The sequence below is a fragment of the Rhipicephalus microplus genome, chromosome 7 (assembly GCF_043290135.1).
Source record: "Rhipicephalus microplus isolate Deutch F79 chromosome 7, USDA_Rmic, whole genome shotgun sequence".
NCBI lineage: Eukaryota > Metazoa > Arthropoda > Arachnida > Ixodida > Ixodidae > Rhipicephalus > Rhipicephalus microplus.
In genome coordinates, this window is record NC_134706.1 from 37,163,658 (window position 1) to 37,182,166 (window position 18,509).

Here is an 18,509-nt window from a genome sequence, read left to right on the forward strand (position 1 = left end):
ACTCAGTTGTACAGGACTAGCGATAGAAACGTCTGCCAGCAAGTCCAAGGCACATTACCACCGTTTATACAACTAGTTTAGCACATATGTTCGTTACATTCTTTAGATTGCTTACACACGGAACGCTTGCTCATTCAATGTTTTTTGTCGCAAGTAGATTCGTAGACACTGTGCCGCTCATTCATGAGAGCTGCATTTTAAATTGGACAACCATTCGCACTACAATGCTAGCCCACTCTTGCCTCAAAACGTTTAAACACACTTACGAGCAGACATCGTCGAACCTGAAACGTAAGAGACAAATATCATAATCGCATATAGACTAGTGGCAACAAAAGCTTCAGCGAATTAACTGCGTGTTAGCGACCCACATGCGGTCGAAATTAAGCTGACGTCTCTCAACGCCAGGTAGAAGTTTTAGCAATGTGCTCTCGTGGTGACATTGACGGGAGGTGTGGTGTGCCTACCCCTCTGTTCTTTACTCTTTGACCTTCCTTCTTCTTTGCGTCCGTCTAGGAAATAATAACTTTTGGAGTAGCCTAAACTTAAGTGCTCATTTTCTTTGTTGAACAGTATATTCGTGCCATGATCTAAAATGTTGGTTGTCATTATTACTGCGGAGTAGTTTGCGAGGCGTGAAAGCCCGGTGGTGTCCTCGATTCCCTACAATTGCTGCGGGACGTTAAGCCCTTGTGAACGAAACGATCAATCAATCAATCGATCAATCAATCAATCGTACCAGCAAACATGAAGAACGTGGTGACGCCGATGCACAGAAGGAGGAACATGGCCAGGGTAGCTGCGGTCAGCCAACGCAGTCGGGTGTCCGCTTGTGCGCGGCCTTCCTTGTCGAACTCCAGACTGCACACAAGTCGGCGGTAGTGTACACATGATGTATATAGAGCTTGACACGGGTCGTATTGGATTGATATCTGGGGTTTAACGTCCCAAATCCACCATTATTATGAGAGACGCCGTAATGGAGGGCTCCGAAAATCTCGACCACCTGTGGTTCTTTAACGTGCACCCAAATCAGAGCACACGGGCCTACAGCATTTCCGCCTCCATCGAAAATGCAACCGGCGCCACCGGGATTCGATCCCGCGACCTGCGGGTCAGCAGCCGAATACCTTGGCCACTAGACCACCGCGGCGTGGTCACGTGTTGTATTTACATTGCTTTTTTTTTCTTTTCCCTGCGTTTGGTCTTTTAACCGCACTACAGCGATTAGCATGTCGTCTTCCTGTGCTAAAAAAAAAACTTCTGTGTTATCCGAAGTTCGCAGATCTACGATCTCCTGTTTTATTTATTTTTATTTATTTATTCGTGCACACGTGAATGTATCGGTCTTTGTGGGCATTACATAAGGGAGGTATTAGAGTATGATTAGGTTATGTTAACAAAAGAAATACTTGAACAGAACAGAAAAAAATAAAGGAATATATATATATATATATATATATATATATATATATATATATATATATATATATATATATATATATATATATATATATATATATATATATATATATAGCGTAATTTAATCACGAAGGCATATATCAAACAAAACGTGAAATAATATGTTTCGCATCTGTTTCAGTATGTTACAGAATTAAATATCGCTTGTTAGTTTGTTCAAAATACGAATTACCAAAACAGTGCTAGGTCACAAAGGAAGTAGTCACAAACATGGGTTGTACATTGTATGTGTGATCTAAACGTGGAAAAATGCGATGAGTTGGTTAAATCTGTGACAGTAAAAGAATGATAAAGCTTGCGCAAATGAAAACGCCATGCTGGAAGCCTTCGCTTTTGTAAAGCAAGTAGTTTGTATGATGCTAAGTTATGCTATGTTGTGCTAAGTGCAAAGTCGAACCAATGGGGTATCCTGTACAAGGCACTGCAAACTTTCGAGCTTGTTATCGTTGTGGGGCGGCTGATCATCTTGCAAATAATCCTGCACGTAAGGCTCGCTGGCGCAGATGTCGTCTCTGCGAGAAGATTGGGCGCTTAGACGTCATGTGTATGTCTTCTGAATACTCTGCGAAAGTTCGACAAGTTGATGACGATGACGACACTAGCTCTGAGTGTAGCGGCAAAACAGTTCGTGTTGTCAAGGGACACAAGCATGGCATTTACGCATCCATCACGGTGGAAGGTCAGAGTATCTTGTTTCTAGTTGATACGGGATCTTCTGTCACTATTTTGGCTGAAGAACTCTATCGTCAGTTTTATGCGATCACTTGCCCTTTTAAGTCGACCTCAGTGCAGCTTTTCGACTACTCCAAGCCAAAGATACCAGTTCGAGGGTGTTTTGTCGCTTCAGCTGCGTTCCAAGACAGAACTTCTTGGATTGTTATGTATGTTGTTTATTAAGGCACCACTGTATTGGACTTAGACGCCATTGTGGCACTACAGATGAACATTGAAGGTAAATGACTTGAGTGTCTTTCATTTTCCTCCAGCACTCCTACATTGCCAACTGAGTTGCGTTCAGAGTATGAACATCTATCTCTTTGACCAACAGCTCGAACTTGCCAAAGGATTCAAACACAAAGTTAAGGTTCGTGGGTCCATTCCACACGCTGCCAGCAAATTACGACGGCTGCCGGTGACCCTACGTGAGCAGTTGTCAGCCGAGCTGGAGAAACTTGAAGCTCAATACCTAATCGAGCACGTTGATGCCTCTCAGCGGGTTTCTCCTATAGTGGTTGTTAAGAAAAAATATGGCTCAATGTGTGTTCATCTGCGAGAGCCTAATAAAACTATAATTGTTGATAGCTTTCCACTGCCGCAGAAAGATGAGCTGTTACACAGCTTAGCTGGCGCCAAGTGATTCTCGAAGTTCGATTTGGCGTCTGCTTACCATCAACTTGGATTAGATCCTGAACGTCGTGACCTGACTACTTTCATTACGCACGACGGGCTTTTTCGCTTCAAAAGAGTATGCTTCGGCTTTGCTTCAGCACTGTCAGCGTTTCAGAAAATCATGCATATCATACTGAAAGGGTGCAAAGGTGTGCTTTTTTACAATAACAACATTATCGTCTATGGCCATTCTCGAGAAGACCATCCTGCAAGCATTCGCAACATTTTGCAACGACTTTCTAAAGCAGGCCTGAAACTAAATCAGAAGTATGTTTTCGACGTCACGGAACTCACGTTCCTGGGACATGTTGTGAATGGCAAAGGACTCTTCCCGCTAGTGTCATCTATCCAAGCGATGAAAAAATCCCCGGCGCCTTCAAACATAAATGAACTTAGTTCCCTGCTTGGCCCGGCGGGATTTTACGCCAAGTTCGTTCCCATTTTTCGGATGTTGTGGAACCTCTACGGGTATCGCTTCGAGGCAACGAACCATTTGCTTGGACGTCAGCTGCCGAAGAGAGTTTCGTCAGTTTGAAACCGCTGCTGACAACTTGCAAGGTTCTGCATTTCTTTGATCTGAACCTTCTCGTCTTCGTCATGATCAATGCCTCTGAATATGGGCTAGGTACTGTGCTACAACAAGAGAGCAAGGGAATTCTACAGACGGTTGCCTTTGCCTCCCGGACCTTGAGCCCACAAGAACGGAAATATTCTGCATGTTAACGCGAAGCCTTAGCATGTGTTTGGGCTTGTGAACATTGGCACGTGTACCTTTGAGGTCGCCCCTTCGTTCTGTGAACTGACCATGGTGCCCTTGTTACCTTGTTGTCTACTAAGGGTGTTAGACATCGGTCATTGCGCATTTCACATGGGTCAGCGCGACGGCTGAGCTACAACTACACTGTAGCGTATCGCAAGGGAAATGATTTTGTGGTGGCTGATGCACTCTCTCGACTGCCTTTACTAGGAGCAATCGGTCAGGTCCCTGACAATCAATTTGTTTGCCTGCTTTCTCCAATGTTAACCCTGGCAAAATTACAAACAGCGAGTGCATCTGAGGAGATAATCACAAAAGTCATGGACTATGTTTCGTCATTTTGGCCTGAAAAAAAATCTCTGGAAACAGTGCTAATGCCATATTTTCATGTGCGTGACAAATTATCCATTGTGCACAACTTGCTGTACCGTTGTGAAAGGATCGTATTTCCAAGTAGCCTTACTCGTCGTTTGATATAATTCGCACATGAATCGCATCCGGGGATCAGTCGTACGAAAAGTAGACTGCGTGAGATGTACTGGTGGCCTCGAATGGATGACCACGTAGAAAAACTGGTTAAAATATGTCTTGTTTGCCATTTATGTGATAAATCTGCACAGTCTACTGCAGCCCCTATGCAGCCAGTAACTTTCCCTGACAAGCCTTGGGAGAAAATTGCCATTAATATTATTGGACCTTTTGAGCAAGCTCTCATCAATTGCCGTTATGCGGTGACGCTTATTGGTTATCACAGCAAATGGCCAGAAGTGTTTTTTTTTTCGAGACAAGTTTCTACGGTGCCGGTCAAGAACAACTTGTTACAAGTTTCTGCTCTTTATGACAATCCGAATGAAATAGTTTCGGGTCACGGGCCACAATTCAGCGGAGCTGAATTTCAGGAGTTCATTCGGGAACGTGGCATACGCCATTGCTTCTCTTCTGTCTACCACCCGCAAGCTAATGGTCTTGTAGAAAGGTTCAACTGAGTCCTCAAGTCTGTTCTCCAGATGGCATTGCGGCATGATACCCGTGTCGCCGTGACAAACTATTTGGGCGTCTACCACTGCACACCTCATACCACAACGGGAGTGGCACCCGCCGTTCTCCTGCATGGACGACTGCCACGAACTCGCTTAAGCACAGTTGGATTACCGGATTCTTCTTTTCACGAAAATCCAGCAGAGTCGATGAAACGGCTGCGCCAGCGTGTCGAACAAAAACAAGCTTTTTCCAAACTTTACACTGACTGCCGTCGTGGAGCTCGGACCAGAGGCTTTGCCATCAGTGACTATGTCCGTGTGAGAAAGCCGGGAAAATATCCTCGCACTTTTCGGAACCGAGGAAAATCATTAAGCAACGAGGGCCAGCCTCATTTCTTTTGGAAGACGGTCACGTATGGAACTCTTCCCAATTTCAAGCAGTACACCCAGAAGCCGCGGGGAAGCTGATAAGCAGTCGGCCTGGAATTCTAAATTGGAATCTGCCGTCACCAGATGAACCTTTTCAACGTAGTGCACCTGCGAGTGAACAACACGACTACTGTCCACGTATACGCAAGGGAAGGGTACCCAAATCAACGAACCATCTACACTGCAGAACAAAATGTCCGGCCAGCCATCACAAAAGAACTGACGAGTGAAAAAAAAAACACCATCGAAGCTCAGGAACTATGTGCTCCGCATGCGATAGTTTTTTTTTTTTATCAGCCAGGGAAATGATGTATATAGGAAAGAAGATGAGGAGGAGCGCGTGGGATCGGAGAATAAAGAGAATGATGTTAAGACACCTGATGCATCGTTTCTGTATGTTCTAAATGCAACACATATTCGAAGTGTTTGTAGTATATAATTAACGCCCACTGCGTTCATCAAGTGGATGCGGCGCTCGACCACTCCCGAAGGTCACGGGATTGAATACCAGCCTCGGCGACCACGTTTTGATGGAGGCGAAACGATGGAGGCCCGTGAACTTTGATTTGGGCGAGCGTTAACGAACCCCAGACAAACTAAATTTCGGTTCCCTCCACTATACGGCGTCTCTCATAATCATCTCGTGGTCGTTGGACGTCGAGCCCCAGAAATAAGTCTCGTCTATAAGTGTTATTGTTAACCCAATCTAACTTGCCGCTGCATCGGTCCTCTTGTTCGCCACCCGCCTTTTGCCTCTATCAGCAGGAAATTTTTGAGCTCTTCGCTTAAGCAAACGCTTTGCGGCATTCACATTTAGCGGCATTTGCGGCGTCTGCATTGTGTGTGAACGCTCGAGAAGTTCACACACATTGTTAAGAGCCCTACCTTGGAACTTGCTTCATGACTGCAATAGCGTCTTCGGAAGCGGGTCGTTTTCCTTTGCGAGAGCTGTAAAGAACACAAAATAGAAAAGTGCGGAATGAAAGGACTGCGTATCTTGGTGGGCCTTTGTATCCTTCAAAGAAATCACTAATTCTGAAACGTTACTAACGCTGTGGTTACATGACATCGAAAGTGGCTTGCATTAACCTCGTCCTAGCCGCCATATTGGAGAGCCAACAATGTCGAGAACGCACGCTGGCGGCGTTTCAACTACGCTTCGATGACATTAAAATGCGTGATGACCCTGCCATAGCCACACACACGTAATCATTTTCCCGCACTGTTTGTATATATCATACATCATAGCGACCATGTTAGAGCACCGGTATGAGTGCCTTACGTTCGGTACAAAGCATCAAGTCCTCTTCCCGTACCTTCCAGCTAGCCTCCTTTGGCCGTATAGTTTAGGCTTAGCGCCTTGTATGTCCCGTTCGACGAAAAAGTGGCCGCGGGAGACGGCGTCAACAAGAACTTTAACGAAAGTTGCATTACATTAATGTAATACAACGGTATCACTGGCGTCACAAACGTTCGAAATTTGTGTCGTCCATTTGCGTCATGCCATGACGTCATCTGATGACAGACGCACGACATCAACACCACGTCAACCAGCTATGGTGCTGTAATGGTTATGGTGCTCATCTGAAAGGTCACGGGATCGAATACCGTCCATGGCGGCCGCATTTCGAGGGAGATTCACGCACTTAGGTACACGTTAAGAAACGCCGGATGATCGAAATTTCTGGGGCCTTCCACTATGGCGTGTGTCATATCGGGGTTTCCGTGCTGCGAAAGCCCAACAATAATTAATATGTTAACACCATGAAAAATGCAGAGAGTTTTAGGTGGGGAGTCGCAACGCAATAGACTGATATCGCCAAGGTAATTTATTGCGTGCCTCACTTACTTGCGCATTTCACATATCATTTTGTTTTATTCTTGTCTTCCCTCTATTCAGCCACGCTGCAATGCCCTTCTCCACCACTATACAGAGTATCATGCCAGTGGTGTATAAGGCCGGCAGACACATTTGTGATGAAGAGTATCTCTCTCTTATTGTGGCATGTGGGTTACGGTTTCGGGACCGGTTCTCTGGCCCCCGCAGAGGGCGTCTCACTTTCTCCTCCTTCCCGGCCGGCCTCGCCTTCCCCGTGCATCGCGTCCGACGACGATACAACACTTAGCACTGCGACTCGCTATGTATTGTGGTCCCCGCTTGTGTCGCTTAAAGCATTTGCTAAGTGTGGAGCAGGAATTCGCCTTCATCTGCTACAGAGATCAGTAACACGCTGCCAACTTTTTTCTAGAACTGCCGTGGCGGGATGGTGTCACCTGCCAGATAAATAGGGTTTCGAAGCGGATGGAAGCTCGAACTCGTCAGCGGTTGAGACGAACGACCCGTAACAAGAATAAGCCATCGAGTTGTTGGATATACAGTTGGACCGGAGGACGGAGAGCGACTTACCGGAGCTCTGAAGACCTCGAAGATGCCGGCGGTGGACACGCCTGGAAGATTCTGACGCGTCACGCGCACCACGAGCGACGGCCGGCACTTCCATTTCTTCAACTTGTCATCCCGCGACAACAGGAATGCAAAATGATTTGCAAAACAAAAGAAAAAGAAAATGTAGCAAAGAAGGCAATGAAGCTTACTTTTTGTGAAAGTATAGCGAATGAGATGCGAGAAACTAATTTGCGTTTTACCTCTCTTTGCAGGACGTTTCTTGAGATCTTCGCTTAATCTAACACTTTGCGGCATATGCACAATGTGCGTGAACGCTTGCTGCGTTCACACACAGTGTTCATGATGATGATAACTTTTCCCGGTGCTCATTGAATAAGCGATACTACCCAGGAATTAAAGCAATGGGAGTACATCGTACCAGTGCGTGACATCCCAGTTGAACATGCGTAAAATCTCGTGAACAATCATGGGATAAGCCTGGTGGCCGCCACATAGTGACACTGAACGAAACCTGCTACGCCCTAACACATGTTACATGTATGTTCTGTGAATGTGAAGCAACTATACGTGACATAGAATGTACCTCTAACTCAGATGTTCTTTTGGCGCCGGTTCATCGATGCCCTGCACAGCTCAGAGCTAATCGGCCAAATCTGGGCCATCCAGCTGATCGGCTAAGCGCCGACTACGCAAGGCCTGGGCAAGGGAGACCTGGGTGTTCTCTAATCGACAGGGCAATCAATGAAAGAGTGAGGATCAATACCTATATTATGGTCCTTTAATACTTTTTATTAAGAAATGAAGAAGACGACTTTCGTTTTCGAGTTGACTTAAATGATTGCATAAGGAATGTTGTTAGCTTTTACTAACCAAAACCATAGCCAAACGTCCCTCGCCGTAATCGCTTATGCCGACTATTTACATAGCATCATCATCGTCGTTTCAACCAAGGACGAACTATACAATACACTCTAGAGCACAACAAACATGGGCACACCCTAACGGGCAAAGGCGGAATAATCCCCTTATGAAGACCATGCGCGTTGCAGATGAAAGACGAAAAGGAAGACGCAAGAACGCGGAGGTCGCGGCGGCGGAAACCACATCTAAACGGTGAGATCGTCGTCTGCTGTCGTGAGGTCCAGGTGATCGTCGAGTCGGAGGACACCCTGATGCAAGAACTGAAGCGGCAGCCACAGCGGGGCGACTGAGAAGCGCCGGCCTCACGTAATCATGGAGGACAAGGAGCCGCCGTACGCGCCCTTCTTCGGCGTCATGGGCGCCGTGGCGGCGATATCGTTCAGCGCGCTGGGCGCCGCCTACGGCACCGCCAAGTCCGGCGCGGGCATCGCCGCCATGTCGGTGATGCGTCCCGAGCTCATCATGAAGTCCATCATCCCGGTCGTCATGGCCGGTATCATCGCCATCTACGGACTTGTGGTGGCGGTGCTCATCTCTAGTGCACTGAGCTCTTCGTACAGGTACATAACACGTGTGAATATTTCCCCCTCGCATTATATCCACTGTCTCTGACCGTAGCAGCAGACGGACAGGCCCGCAAATGCACATGAACTCAGGTGTAGACAAAATTAGGTCCTCGAAGGTGTGTTAGTAGCTTGCGTTATTTGTATTCTTTGTTTTCAGAAAATCGGCGCTCTTCTCGATCGTGAGCTTATTCAGAAAACGCTGCCGATTGCTATTGTTGGGACTCTTGAGAACACGCGGTTATAACGCAGCACGCCGCCTTCAATCTACGATTAATTCACAAAGGTAGCTATAGAGATAATTCCCTCTTCTCTCGGCAAATGATGGCACAGACTATGATGCCGTTGGTTGATTTGAGCACTGTAAGCTACACAGTTACCGTAGCCGCCGCTAGATGTCGCCATGTGCCGATGCACGGCCTCGCAATTGCACTAAAGGTGAACAGTGCGTTCAAAGAAAACAAGGAAAAAGAAAGAAAACGTGTTGAAGGTCGTGAAGCGGACTGACGAAAGGACTAATCTACATGCCCCTTTGTCGACACTGCGTAGCTTTCGGCGGGCTCGCTAGCATCAAAGGAGAGAGAATGCACTCGAAGCGTGTGATAAGTACCTGTAACTCTGCTTGTACTTTAGTAATTCTAGGCAACCATGCATGCGTCGATCATCACTTTGTTTTAAACTTTCTCAGAGTCCCGCACAGTGAACATCGTCTGGACTTTAAATTCGTAGCGCATCCTTTTCAAGAAAATGGCGCTACGACATTGTGTTTATGCACTATTCTTCTGCGCGCAAGTTTCCTTGGGAGGTAGTAGGACTGTGTACGATTGCAACTTTTCAGCACACTGTGTGTATGTTGATGCCCCTCATTATTTTAACAAATCTGCTCTCTTACGCACCTTCAGTGCGCATGATTTTAGGCCCTTATACAGCCACCAAGCACCATCACTAACCACATCCCAAATCATGACCCGGCACTCTTTGGCCATCACTGGCACTTAGCCCATAAAGCCCCGTATGTCGTCAATCATCACCATCAATGATTCTAAACATTTTGGTGATATTTGACTCGGGAGCCAACAACTCAGTTAATGTAACCATCGATTATTACTCGGAAAATTGTCGCAATGCCCCTTTTAGTCGGTTGAAGTTGGGCGTAATCTTTTGGGAGCATCTCTTTCGGACGAATGGAGGGCACTGAGCCGTGATCCACACTTTTCAACCGTCGGTGCAGGCTGTACCAGTCCTTCCTGCACCTGGGCGCCGGCCTCAGCGTTGGGCTGAGCGGCCTGGCCGCGGGCTTCGCCATCGGCATAGTCGGGGATGCCGGCGTGCGCGGCACGGCCCAGCAGCCTCGACTCTTCGTCGGCATGATCCTGATCCTGATCTTCGCTGAAGTGCTCGGTCTGTACGGGCTCATTGTGGCGCTCATCATGTACTCGCGTTAGTGCAACCCGTCGAGACCCGAAGGACCTGCCTCGTCGTCAGCAGGAGAGCCGAAAGGATGGCTGGTCAATGCGTGTCTGTGAACGTCCAAGGGACTTGGCGACGGGCGGCTGTTTGGAAGTACGACCCTCAAAAGTATGACACAGACCACCGTTCTTTTTTTTCTTTCGCCTGCTGATGTTAGTTGTGAGTGGACTGCTAGCCGACAGCGGATCTGTCCAAAGTGAGGGAGAGTGTGATCGGGACAGTGGGTCGTCTCTGCAGATGGGAGAGTGCTTACTGTTCCGTGGTGCCGCCGCCTTGAAAAAAGAAGGAAAGCTCGGTGCAGGCGTCCAACGGGCGAAACTGGGAAAGCTACGAGGACTTGGTGAGATTTCTGGACATCGATTGCAACACCGTGGAGAGCTTGGTCACTGACCGCTGCAGACTCACCAATGATGTCCGCATGGCCTATACTGGCCCTTGTTACCATTTTCCAGGGTTTCTTTTTCTTGTTTTTTTTTCTTTCTAACGGGAAGTGCTTGGGACTGGGACTATGTTGAAAAGTGTGCACCTTTGTTTTCTTGTTCATTCTGTGTTAAGTAATAAACCACATTTATCTTTGAGAAATTTTCGTAGGACACCATTTCTTCGAATCTTTCGCTTAGTGGTTTACTTCCCTTCTATTCGCTGTACTATGTTAGCCGCTTATAGGACATCTCAACCACCGCCCCTCCCCCCCCCCTATCTCAACAACGAGGGGATGGTTTCTTTATCCCCTATACAGGTCATATCTCTTCCTTGCCCCTTATTTTTTAAGAGCACATGTACCATGCTAGCACTAAGCGTTGAACCTATCAATATTTCACGCGTGTCTGCTACACGTTGTCTGCTTGCGCAGTTGAAAACTCACAAAAATAAAGTGAAATCAGTTGATCGTGCACAACAGGCGTGCGAAAAAAGGAAGAGCTGGGGCGGCTGCATGGCTGTGCAGTGCTGGAGACGATTCGCAACATATTTTGCGTATATGAATATCACTATCACGGACATTCGATCAAAGCAGACTGCAACATGCCTAATCCTATAATAATGAACAGGCCTAATCGACAATAATGAAGTACGTTGTCATCTGTGGGTGTCATAGCCCTAACACAATGTTTCACAAAATTTCGTCGGCCCAATGTGTCGAAAATATGAAAAATACATTTTGAAAATTTTCACGTCACGCGCGGAGATTTCGTCAGGTAATATAAAAATAAACTCGTGATAGTCATAACTCAAGGTACAACAGTTCTCAAAGTGCAGTTTATCCATCTAAATTTCAAGCCGTCGGGTAATTGAACACCGTACACAACAAAGCTTGCGGGTGTTACGGGCGTAGCGTTAGCGTTCGTCACTCAATAAAAGCCCGCAAGAGGTAGGCGCGCGACGCATACGCAACGCAAAGCATTGCGCTGTTCTAAAACTCTGTTTTTTTCTCTTTATTGTCTTTTAACTACGTCCGTAGTAGTAGTAGTAGTAGTAGTAGTAGTAGTAGTAGTAGTAGTAGTAGTAGTAGTAGTAATAGTGGTGGTGGTGGTAGTAGTAGTAGTAGAAGTAGTAGTAGCAGTAGTGGCAGCAGTAGTAGTAGTGGCAACAGCAGTAGTAGTAGTAGCACTAATAGTAGTAGTGGGAGGAATAACAGCACGAACAGTTGGTGGTGGTGGTTGCAGTATAGCATTAGTTTTAGCTATAGTGCACACCACTGTCAGAAGACCACTCCCTGAAGAAAAAATCACTGCATATCCACGGGGTGAATGATGACGAGTGGGCGAAGCTCCGGAGGGAATCATCGGTAGATCGTGAATCTTCCGTGTTTAGTTCGCCTACTGATCATCGTGTAAAGACATGAAAAACACTGTGTGTGTTTATAAAAATCAACTTTTATTTGTTCTTAGAGACGATGTCCCTTCATTATGACGGCTTTATGGTCCGTGAAATGAAGAGTGAGCGGTTCTTGTATAGAATGCAGTGGAAAATTTGCAAATACTGGGTCAATGCATGTGCCTCGGATCATGGTTGGTTTCACATGGTCACACGATATACATCTGAGGGCATGCCTAGAAGCCACATGTTGGATAAGCCAATGATCGGTCGTGTCAGCATCATCAACTATACAAGCCCGTGCTTCTGTCCATCCGCGCGACCATCCGTGCGTCAATCCATGCTTCCGTCCGTGAGTCCGTCCATCCATCTGTCTGCCTGTTCGTGCGTCCACCCGTCCATACGTCCGCGTGTCTATCCATGCGTCCGTCCGTCCGTCCATCTAGTAACCACTCCAAGTACCGCCATCTCCCATCTCGCATACCCTGTGGCACATACCTGCTCTTTGTGTGCCACCGGTGGCTGCGTACTACTATACATACATACAAGAATGTACAGACCCGCGCCTTAAGGAACTTCGCCCCTAAAATAAAACCTAAATCCACCAGTTCACGTGAGCTCGCGAACCACGTGCAAAGTTATCGGATACATTCGAGTCTTATTCAAGCTCTTCAAGAAAGAAGAAGAGGAAGGTCTATTTCGTCGCAACGAAACGAGGGCTTTTTCCGCCTGCATATCTTTCGCGTCGTCGTGATGGTACTGCATCCCGCGCTGTTATTATAGTCGTGTGAGAACGCACCTGAAACGACATTTTCGCGAGAGGCGTCGTCTGATTCACGCTTCCGCACACCCACCCCGTATTCGAATAACACGGTGGACGCCTCCACGGTGGTAAGTTCATTTATGGCCGTGACATTGCGTAAGGCATTGGTATTTATGTTCTGTACCATGTCTTCGGTGTATTGCATAAGTTGCGTAGATGTAGAGGTGATTATTATTGATCGTGTACACGTGACTTCGAGCACGCAGCTTCCGGACCTACATGGTGCCAACCTGGCGGCTTTTATGACGTCCGGGTAGCATAATGACGCGGCTGTTAACCTGCTTCAATCTAATGATGATACTACCTGAATGTGATTGGCCTGTGTGCCTGATTAACGATAAGTTTGTATGTGATGTTTTGATAACATTACCGTGACATTTAAAACTTCGTGTCTTACTGCACTGGTACCCCACCAAAGCTGTTTCAGTGACGTAAATGGATAGATAGATAGATAGATAGATAGATAGATAGATAGATAGATAGATAGATAGATAGATAGATAGATAGATAGATAGATAGATAGATAGATAGATAGATAGATAGATAGATAGATAGATAGATAGATAGATAGATAGATAGATAGATAGATAGATAGATAGATAGATAGATAGATGGATGGATGGATGGATGGATGGACGGACGGACGGACGGACGGACGGACGGACGGACGGACGGACGGACGGACGGACGGACGGACGGACGGACGGACGGACGGACGGACGGACGGACGGATGGATGGATGGATGGATGGATGGATGGATGGATGGATGGATGGATGGATGGATGGATGGATGGATGGATGGATGGATGGATGTGACGGTGTGCCTATGCTTCCTCTTTCTGGCTCGCGCGCTTTGGTAACAGACTGCTTATGGTTTCCCCTCCCTACACCTATAACCTCTCTTCCGTTTCCGCCTTTAAACCCTTGGTCTCGCCTTTCAAACTCGGGCCCTGTAACCTAAAACATCTGTAGTCATATAATCCGATACCCTCTTAGCGGGTACGAGCCACACGTTCAGCGTCCAAGAAGAACGCCTCTCTCCTGCGCTCCCGCTGCGACCCGCAGGTATCGTGCGACGAAGTTGCTGCCCGTTCCCCGTGATAAGCCGCTCGAAGTCGCCTAAGCAGTCGACATGGCCGCCAACGTCCCCGAGCGCGTCGTGACCGCCCTGCAGGTGGTCCTGTCTGGCGAGGAAGAGCAACACGAACCCCTGTACGCGCCCTTCTTCGGCATCATGGGTGCTGTGGCCGCCATGTCTCTGTGCGCCCTGGGCGCCTCGTACGGCACGGCCAAGGCGGGCGCCAGCATCGCCGCCGCGTCAGTGATGAAGCCCGAGGTGAGAACCCCGAACGTATGGAGTACGGGATGCAATCGTCGTGGCCTTTGATCGAGAAACTGAACTGTGTATATAAATATACGGGAGCCGCACAGTTAACCAGGCGCGTCCCTCGCTATCCTGACAGGAATTGACTGGCATCTCCCACGTACTTTGTAGTGCCGTGTACCACCAGCACGATGGTCGCTTCCTTCGAAGTTCCCTCACGCGAGCGTTTTGTGTAGTTACGCAGGGTCGGATGCTGTAAGGGTTCTACTAGCCCTAATTCGCGTGAAATTTCAATTTGTTGCTATCGCTTTTTTTTTTTGCGCTACCAGTGATACTGCGATCTTTTTCTTTGCCCGTTTCTTTCATTCATTTCTCTCTCGATCTCGCCCGTGGGCGCGGCTTCAGAGTTGAATAGGGTACAACAGTGGCACACACCTACGCTGGGGGTTGGCCAAGAACTGGGTAGTTCCCGAAAGAAATCCCTAAATATTAAATTAAATGTCGTCTAGTTAAAGATGAAGGATATAATGTAATCAAATTGCAAATACTTCCGATGGATGAGTAAAAACAGATAGTAACTCTGACCTTGGTAATTTAGAAAAAATTAGAAAACACAATTTAAACAATAGGAGTATCAGTTGGCTCTATTGTCCAAATTTCTTCGATCATTTAATAAACTTCGCTAAGGCATTGGCAGCCTTCCCGACTGTGGCTAAGAGTCAAAACGCCAAACGAAAGCCCATTTGGTGTATATTTAAATCTAGTCTAAGAAGTCGGCAAACCGGGCACCTGAATTATTTTTCCGCAACGTAACTTCCGCCCCCATTTCTCTGGAGTGCACTCTCTATGGAGAGTCGCCTGGCCTGCCCTGCCGATCCTCCCCCGCAAGAACAGCCCGCCATTAGCACATGGGCTTGCATCGCGGGACCTGGACGCACAGCTTTGCTGTGTGAACCGGGGTGCCGGTGCCCTAGCCCTGCGTGGTCTGGATACATACACGTGCAATGTGATGGCCATGCAGTAGCCCAGGACCCAAACTCACTTGACCAATAAAGTTTTTCCTCCTCCTCATCCGCAATGTAGAGTATCTGCTGCAGGAAATGAGATAACGGTCTCTTGTCTCGTATTGCAGCTGATCATGAAGTCGCTGATCCCCGTGGTCATGGCCGGCATCATTGCCATCTACGGCCTTGTGGTGGCCGTGCTCGTGTCCAGCGGCCTGGGCGCCCACTACAAGCTGTTCACCTCCTTCCTGCACATGGGCGCCGGCGTGAGCGTCGGCGTGAGCGGCATGGCAGCCGGCTTCGCCATCGGTGACGTGGGCAACGCCTGCGTGCGAGGCTGCGCCCAGCAGCCGCGCCTCTTCGTCGGCATGGTGCTCATACTCATATTCGCCGAGGTGCTCGGCCTTTACGGCCTCATCGTGGCTCTCATCATGTTCTCGCGGTGAAACAGTAAACTTATCACCAGCAAAAAAAAAATGACTGGCTGTTAGTTTTTAAAAGGGGCCCTGCAACACTTCTAGAGCATGGTCAGAAAACACTGCCGATCGGTGGTAGAGGCTCCCAACAACACGCGAGGTAAATATTAGCACAGCACGCGGCCTGGAATTCACAATAAATTATCAAAGTCAGCTGAAAATTGATTTCTCTTCTCTCGACAAATCACCTTACATGCTCGAAAATCACACGTCATCGGCCCATCTATCAGCCATTGGCTGATTTGAACATGGCGCGCTCGCTCGTTACAGAGATCGCCACGGGAGGCCGCTCCTTGTCCACGCATGCGCGAGCGATCACACTGAGAAGAGGCGCATTTGAAAAAAAAAAAAGAGTGCTCAAGATCTCGAAACGCGCGTGACGTTTGTCTGTGGCCCTGCCAACTCTGCCTGCTTAGCTTCCCGCGCTTTCGTCTGGACGAGAGAAGATAGAATGCAATTGCAGCATGCGACAACCCTCTGTGACTCCACTCGCACTTGACGAATTGTTAAAATTTTTGTGGCTTTGAATTCGTGAGGCAATAAGCCCTTTCAGTGAATTCATTTCATGGTTACTTGAAAAAAGTGTTTCAGGGCCCCTTTAAAGGGCCCCTAAACCCGCTCCAATATTTTCCCAAACATTTTAAGTAAACAAGCACATCGCGTGCAGAATGCCATCGCCATCAACGATGCCACACGCTGCAGCGCTACAGTTACCGGGCGCGCCACAAAAAAGACAATAGCTTCTTCTTTTTGTCATTCCCGCCACTGATTATGTGTGACATCAGCAGTGAAACTCGATGATGTTACCACTTTCGATGCTTGCGATTGGTCGAACGACAACCGACGACTTTCGGTCACTCAGCGAACAGCTGGCACTCAGCTGACTCAGCGAGGAGGGGCCAAGCAGTTTTGGAAGAGGGTAGCGTAGGAAAGTGAGAAAGAAGCGATCGTCACGTTTCGATCAAACGCGTGTAACTCCGCAATTAGTGCACCGTTTCGAAAAATTCTCACGGCTACGTGTTCATTGTACACTCGAGCACAACTTCCTCACCTCAACTAAATTTTGACCACTGGCTGGTTTAGGGGCCCTTTAACGTCGTAAAGGCCAATGTACTACACTGCAGTGGAGCTAAGCCAGGGGAAGCTTCATCGATAATATCCTAAGGGGTACAGAGCTAGGATAACACTGACATATGTGGTATAGCAGTGGAGGAATCTCCTCTCCGTTTGGTCTGACCACCTTCCTCATGGGGCGTAGCCAGGAGGTCGCACACAGGTGCCTCCACCCCCCCACTGAAAAAAAGTTATGGCTACACCTCTGATATTCATAATATTTTCAACCGGTGACTTACCTTCTCGTTGTCATGTCCTTCCTGGCTGTGCCATATTTTACCTCCTCCCCCCTCCTCTCTTCTCCATCCCCCACCTAATGCTGGGTAGTAGATAAGAGAATTGATTTAAGCCGACCATCTCAGCTACTCTCTCATAATATCTCCCCTATTTTCTCTTCTCACCCATAGGCGTGCTCATGGGGAGTGGGGGGGGGGGTGATGTTTTGGCTGTGCGCAGGGTTCTCCTGTTGGGGATCCGGCGAATGCTTCTGTCCTCATTTTCACGCCATTTTTGGAGACGCTAGGTGGCGTCGAGCGGATCGGACGCGTTCGTCTCGGCTCCTCAAAATTTTGCCTGTTTTTGCGTTAAACTTCGTGGCTTCTTTAATGCAAACGCAGAGTGTGTCTGGAAGTATGACGTGATCATTTTAACACCAAGTTATCGGGACAACGACACCGATTTCTTCCCTTCTGAAGTGACCAAGGACCTGGCATGCCCGGCCGCCAGGCTAGGACTAGCGGCGGACCGGGGAGCAGTGCATCGACTACCAGCAACTCTCCTGGGCGTGCCAATGCAGCAGCCAATAACCCAACGGACGACGACCAGGTAACGGCAAGGGAAGCCATGGACACGGACGATCAAGATTTGAGCACAGAACTGGGCTCTGCAGAAGATTTCGTCAAATACTCCCCATCGTCTGACGAGGCGATACAAGTGGAGTCAGCCAGCGGCGACACGAGCGAACACCATGAAGCATCAAAGGGAGCAGACGACGAGGCGAAAGACGGTCAGTGGCAGCTTGCTCTTTCATTACGCGAACGTAAGAGACTAAGGAAGCAAGTGCGGGCCATGGAAGATCCCAGGCAAGTTGGTGATTTTCAGCAAACTTCACTAAATCTTACGAAAAGAACAACTAATGACTTAGCGTCTCTGGCAGACAGCAGCTTCAGAGACAGCGAGAGGAACGCGGGTGGCAGTTACGGAACGCCTGAGCGGGCGCACGGGAGTAGACGCGAAGCGTCGGGTGCCATGAGAGGCCGCCGACGCTCACGTGCGACGCCTCTACCCAAGAATGACATGAAAATTATTATACGACCCAAACCAGGGCTCGTGGTGAAAGACTTAAAAACATATGAAGTGGCACGAGCGATTGCACGTGCATCTGGAGACGCGGAAATAGGCAGAGGTGACAAATTCCTGTTGCGCCTCCGGAATGGATCCAACATTATCATTGCAAGTACTCCGCACGAGCACGTCGCCGAGCAAATTTTGAAAATCAAGGCGCTCAACCTCAAGAACACCAGACATCTCGTGAATACCTACATTTATACACCCG

General features: G+C 48.0%; 2 protein-coding genes and 1 long non-coding RNA gene across 3 annotated transcripts; 2 read left to right on the forward strand and 1 right to left on the reverse strand.

Moving 5' to 3' along the window:
- Window positions 1–749: 749 nt before the first annotated feature.
- Window positions 750–7,547, reverse strand: LOC142767418 (uncharacterized). The gene is made up of 3 exons (XR_012884863.1): window positions 7,445–7,547; window positions 5,923–5,985; window positions 750–861 (listed from the first exon to the last, which is right to left on the reverse strand). It is a non-coding gene; the product is annotated as an uncharacterized LOC142767418 (long non-coding RNA).
- A 914-nt stretch (window positions 7,548–8,461) lies between these two features.
- LOC119179494 (V-type proton ATPase 16 kDa proteolipid subunit c) lies at window positions 8,462–10,980 on the forward strand. Its single transcript, XM_037430578.2, has 2 exons — window positions 8,462–8,925; window positions 10,160–10,980. Exons 1-2 carry the CDS (start codon window positions 8,678–8,680, stop codon window positions 10,371–10,373), a joined length of 462 nt encoding a protein of 153 aa, XP_037286475.1. The 5' UTR covers window positions 8,462–8,677; the 3' UTR covers window positions 10,374–10,980.
- Window positions 10,981–14,105: 3,125 nt separating this feature from the next.
- On the forward strand, window positions 14,106–15,811 carry LOC119179507 (V-type proton ATPase 16 kDa proteolipid subunit c). Its single transcript, XM_037430592.2, has 2 exons — window positions 14,106–14,373; window positions 15,494–15,811. Exons 1-2 carry the CDS (start codon window positions 14,170–14,172, stop codon window positions 15,809–15,811), a joined length of 522 nt encoding a protein of 173 aa, XP_037286489.2. The 5' UTR covers window positions 14,106–14,169.
- Window positions 15,812–18,509: the final 2,698 nt, after the last annotated feature.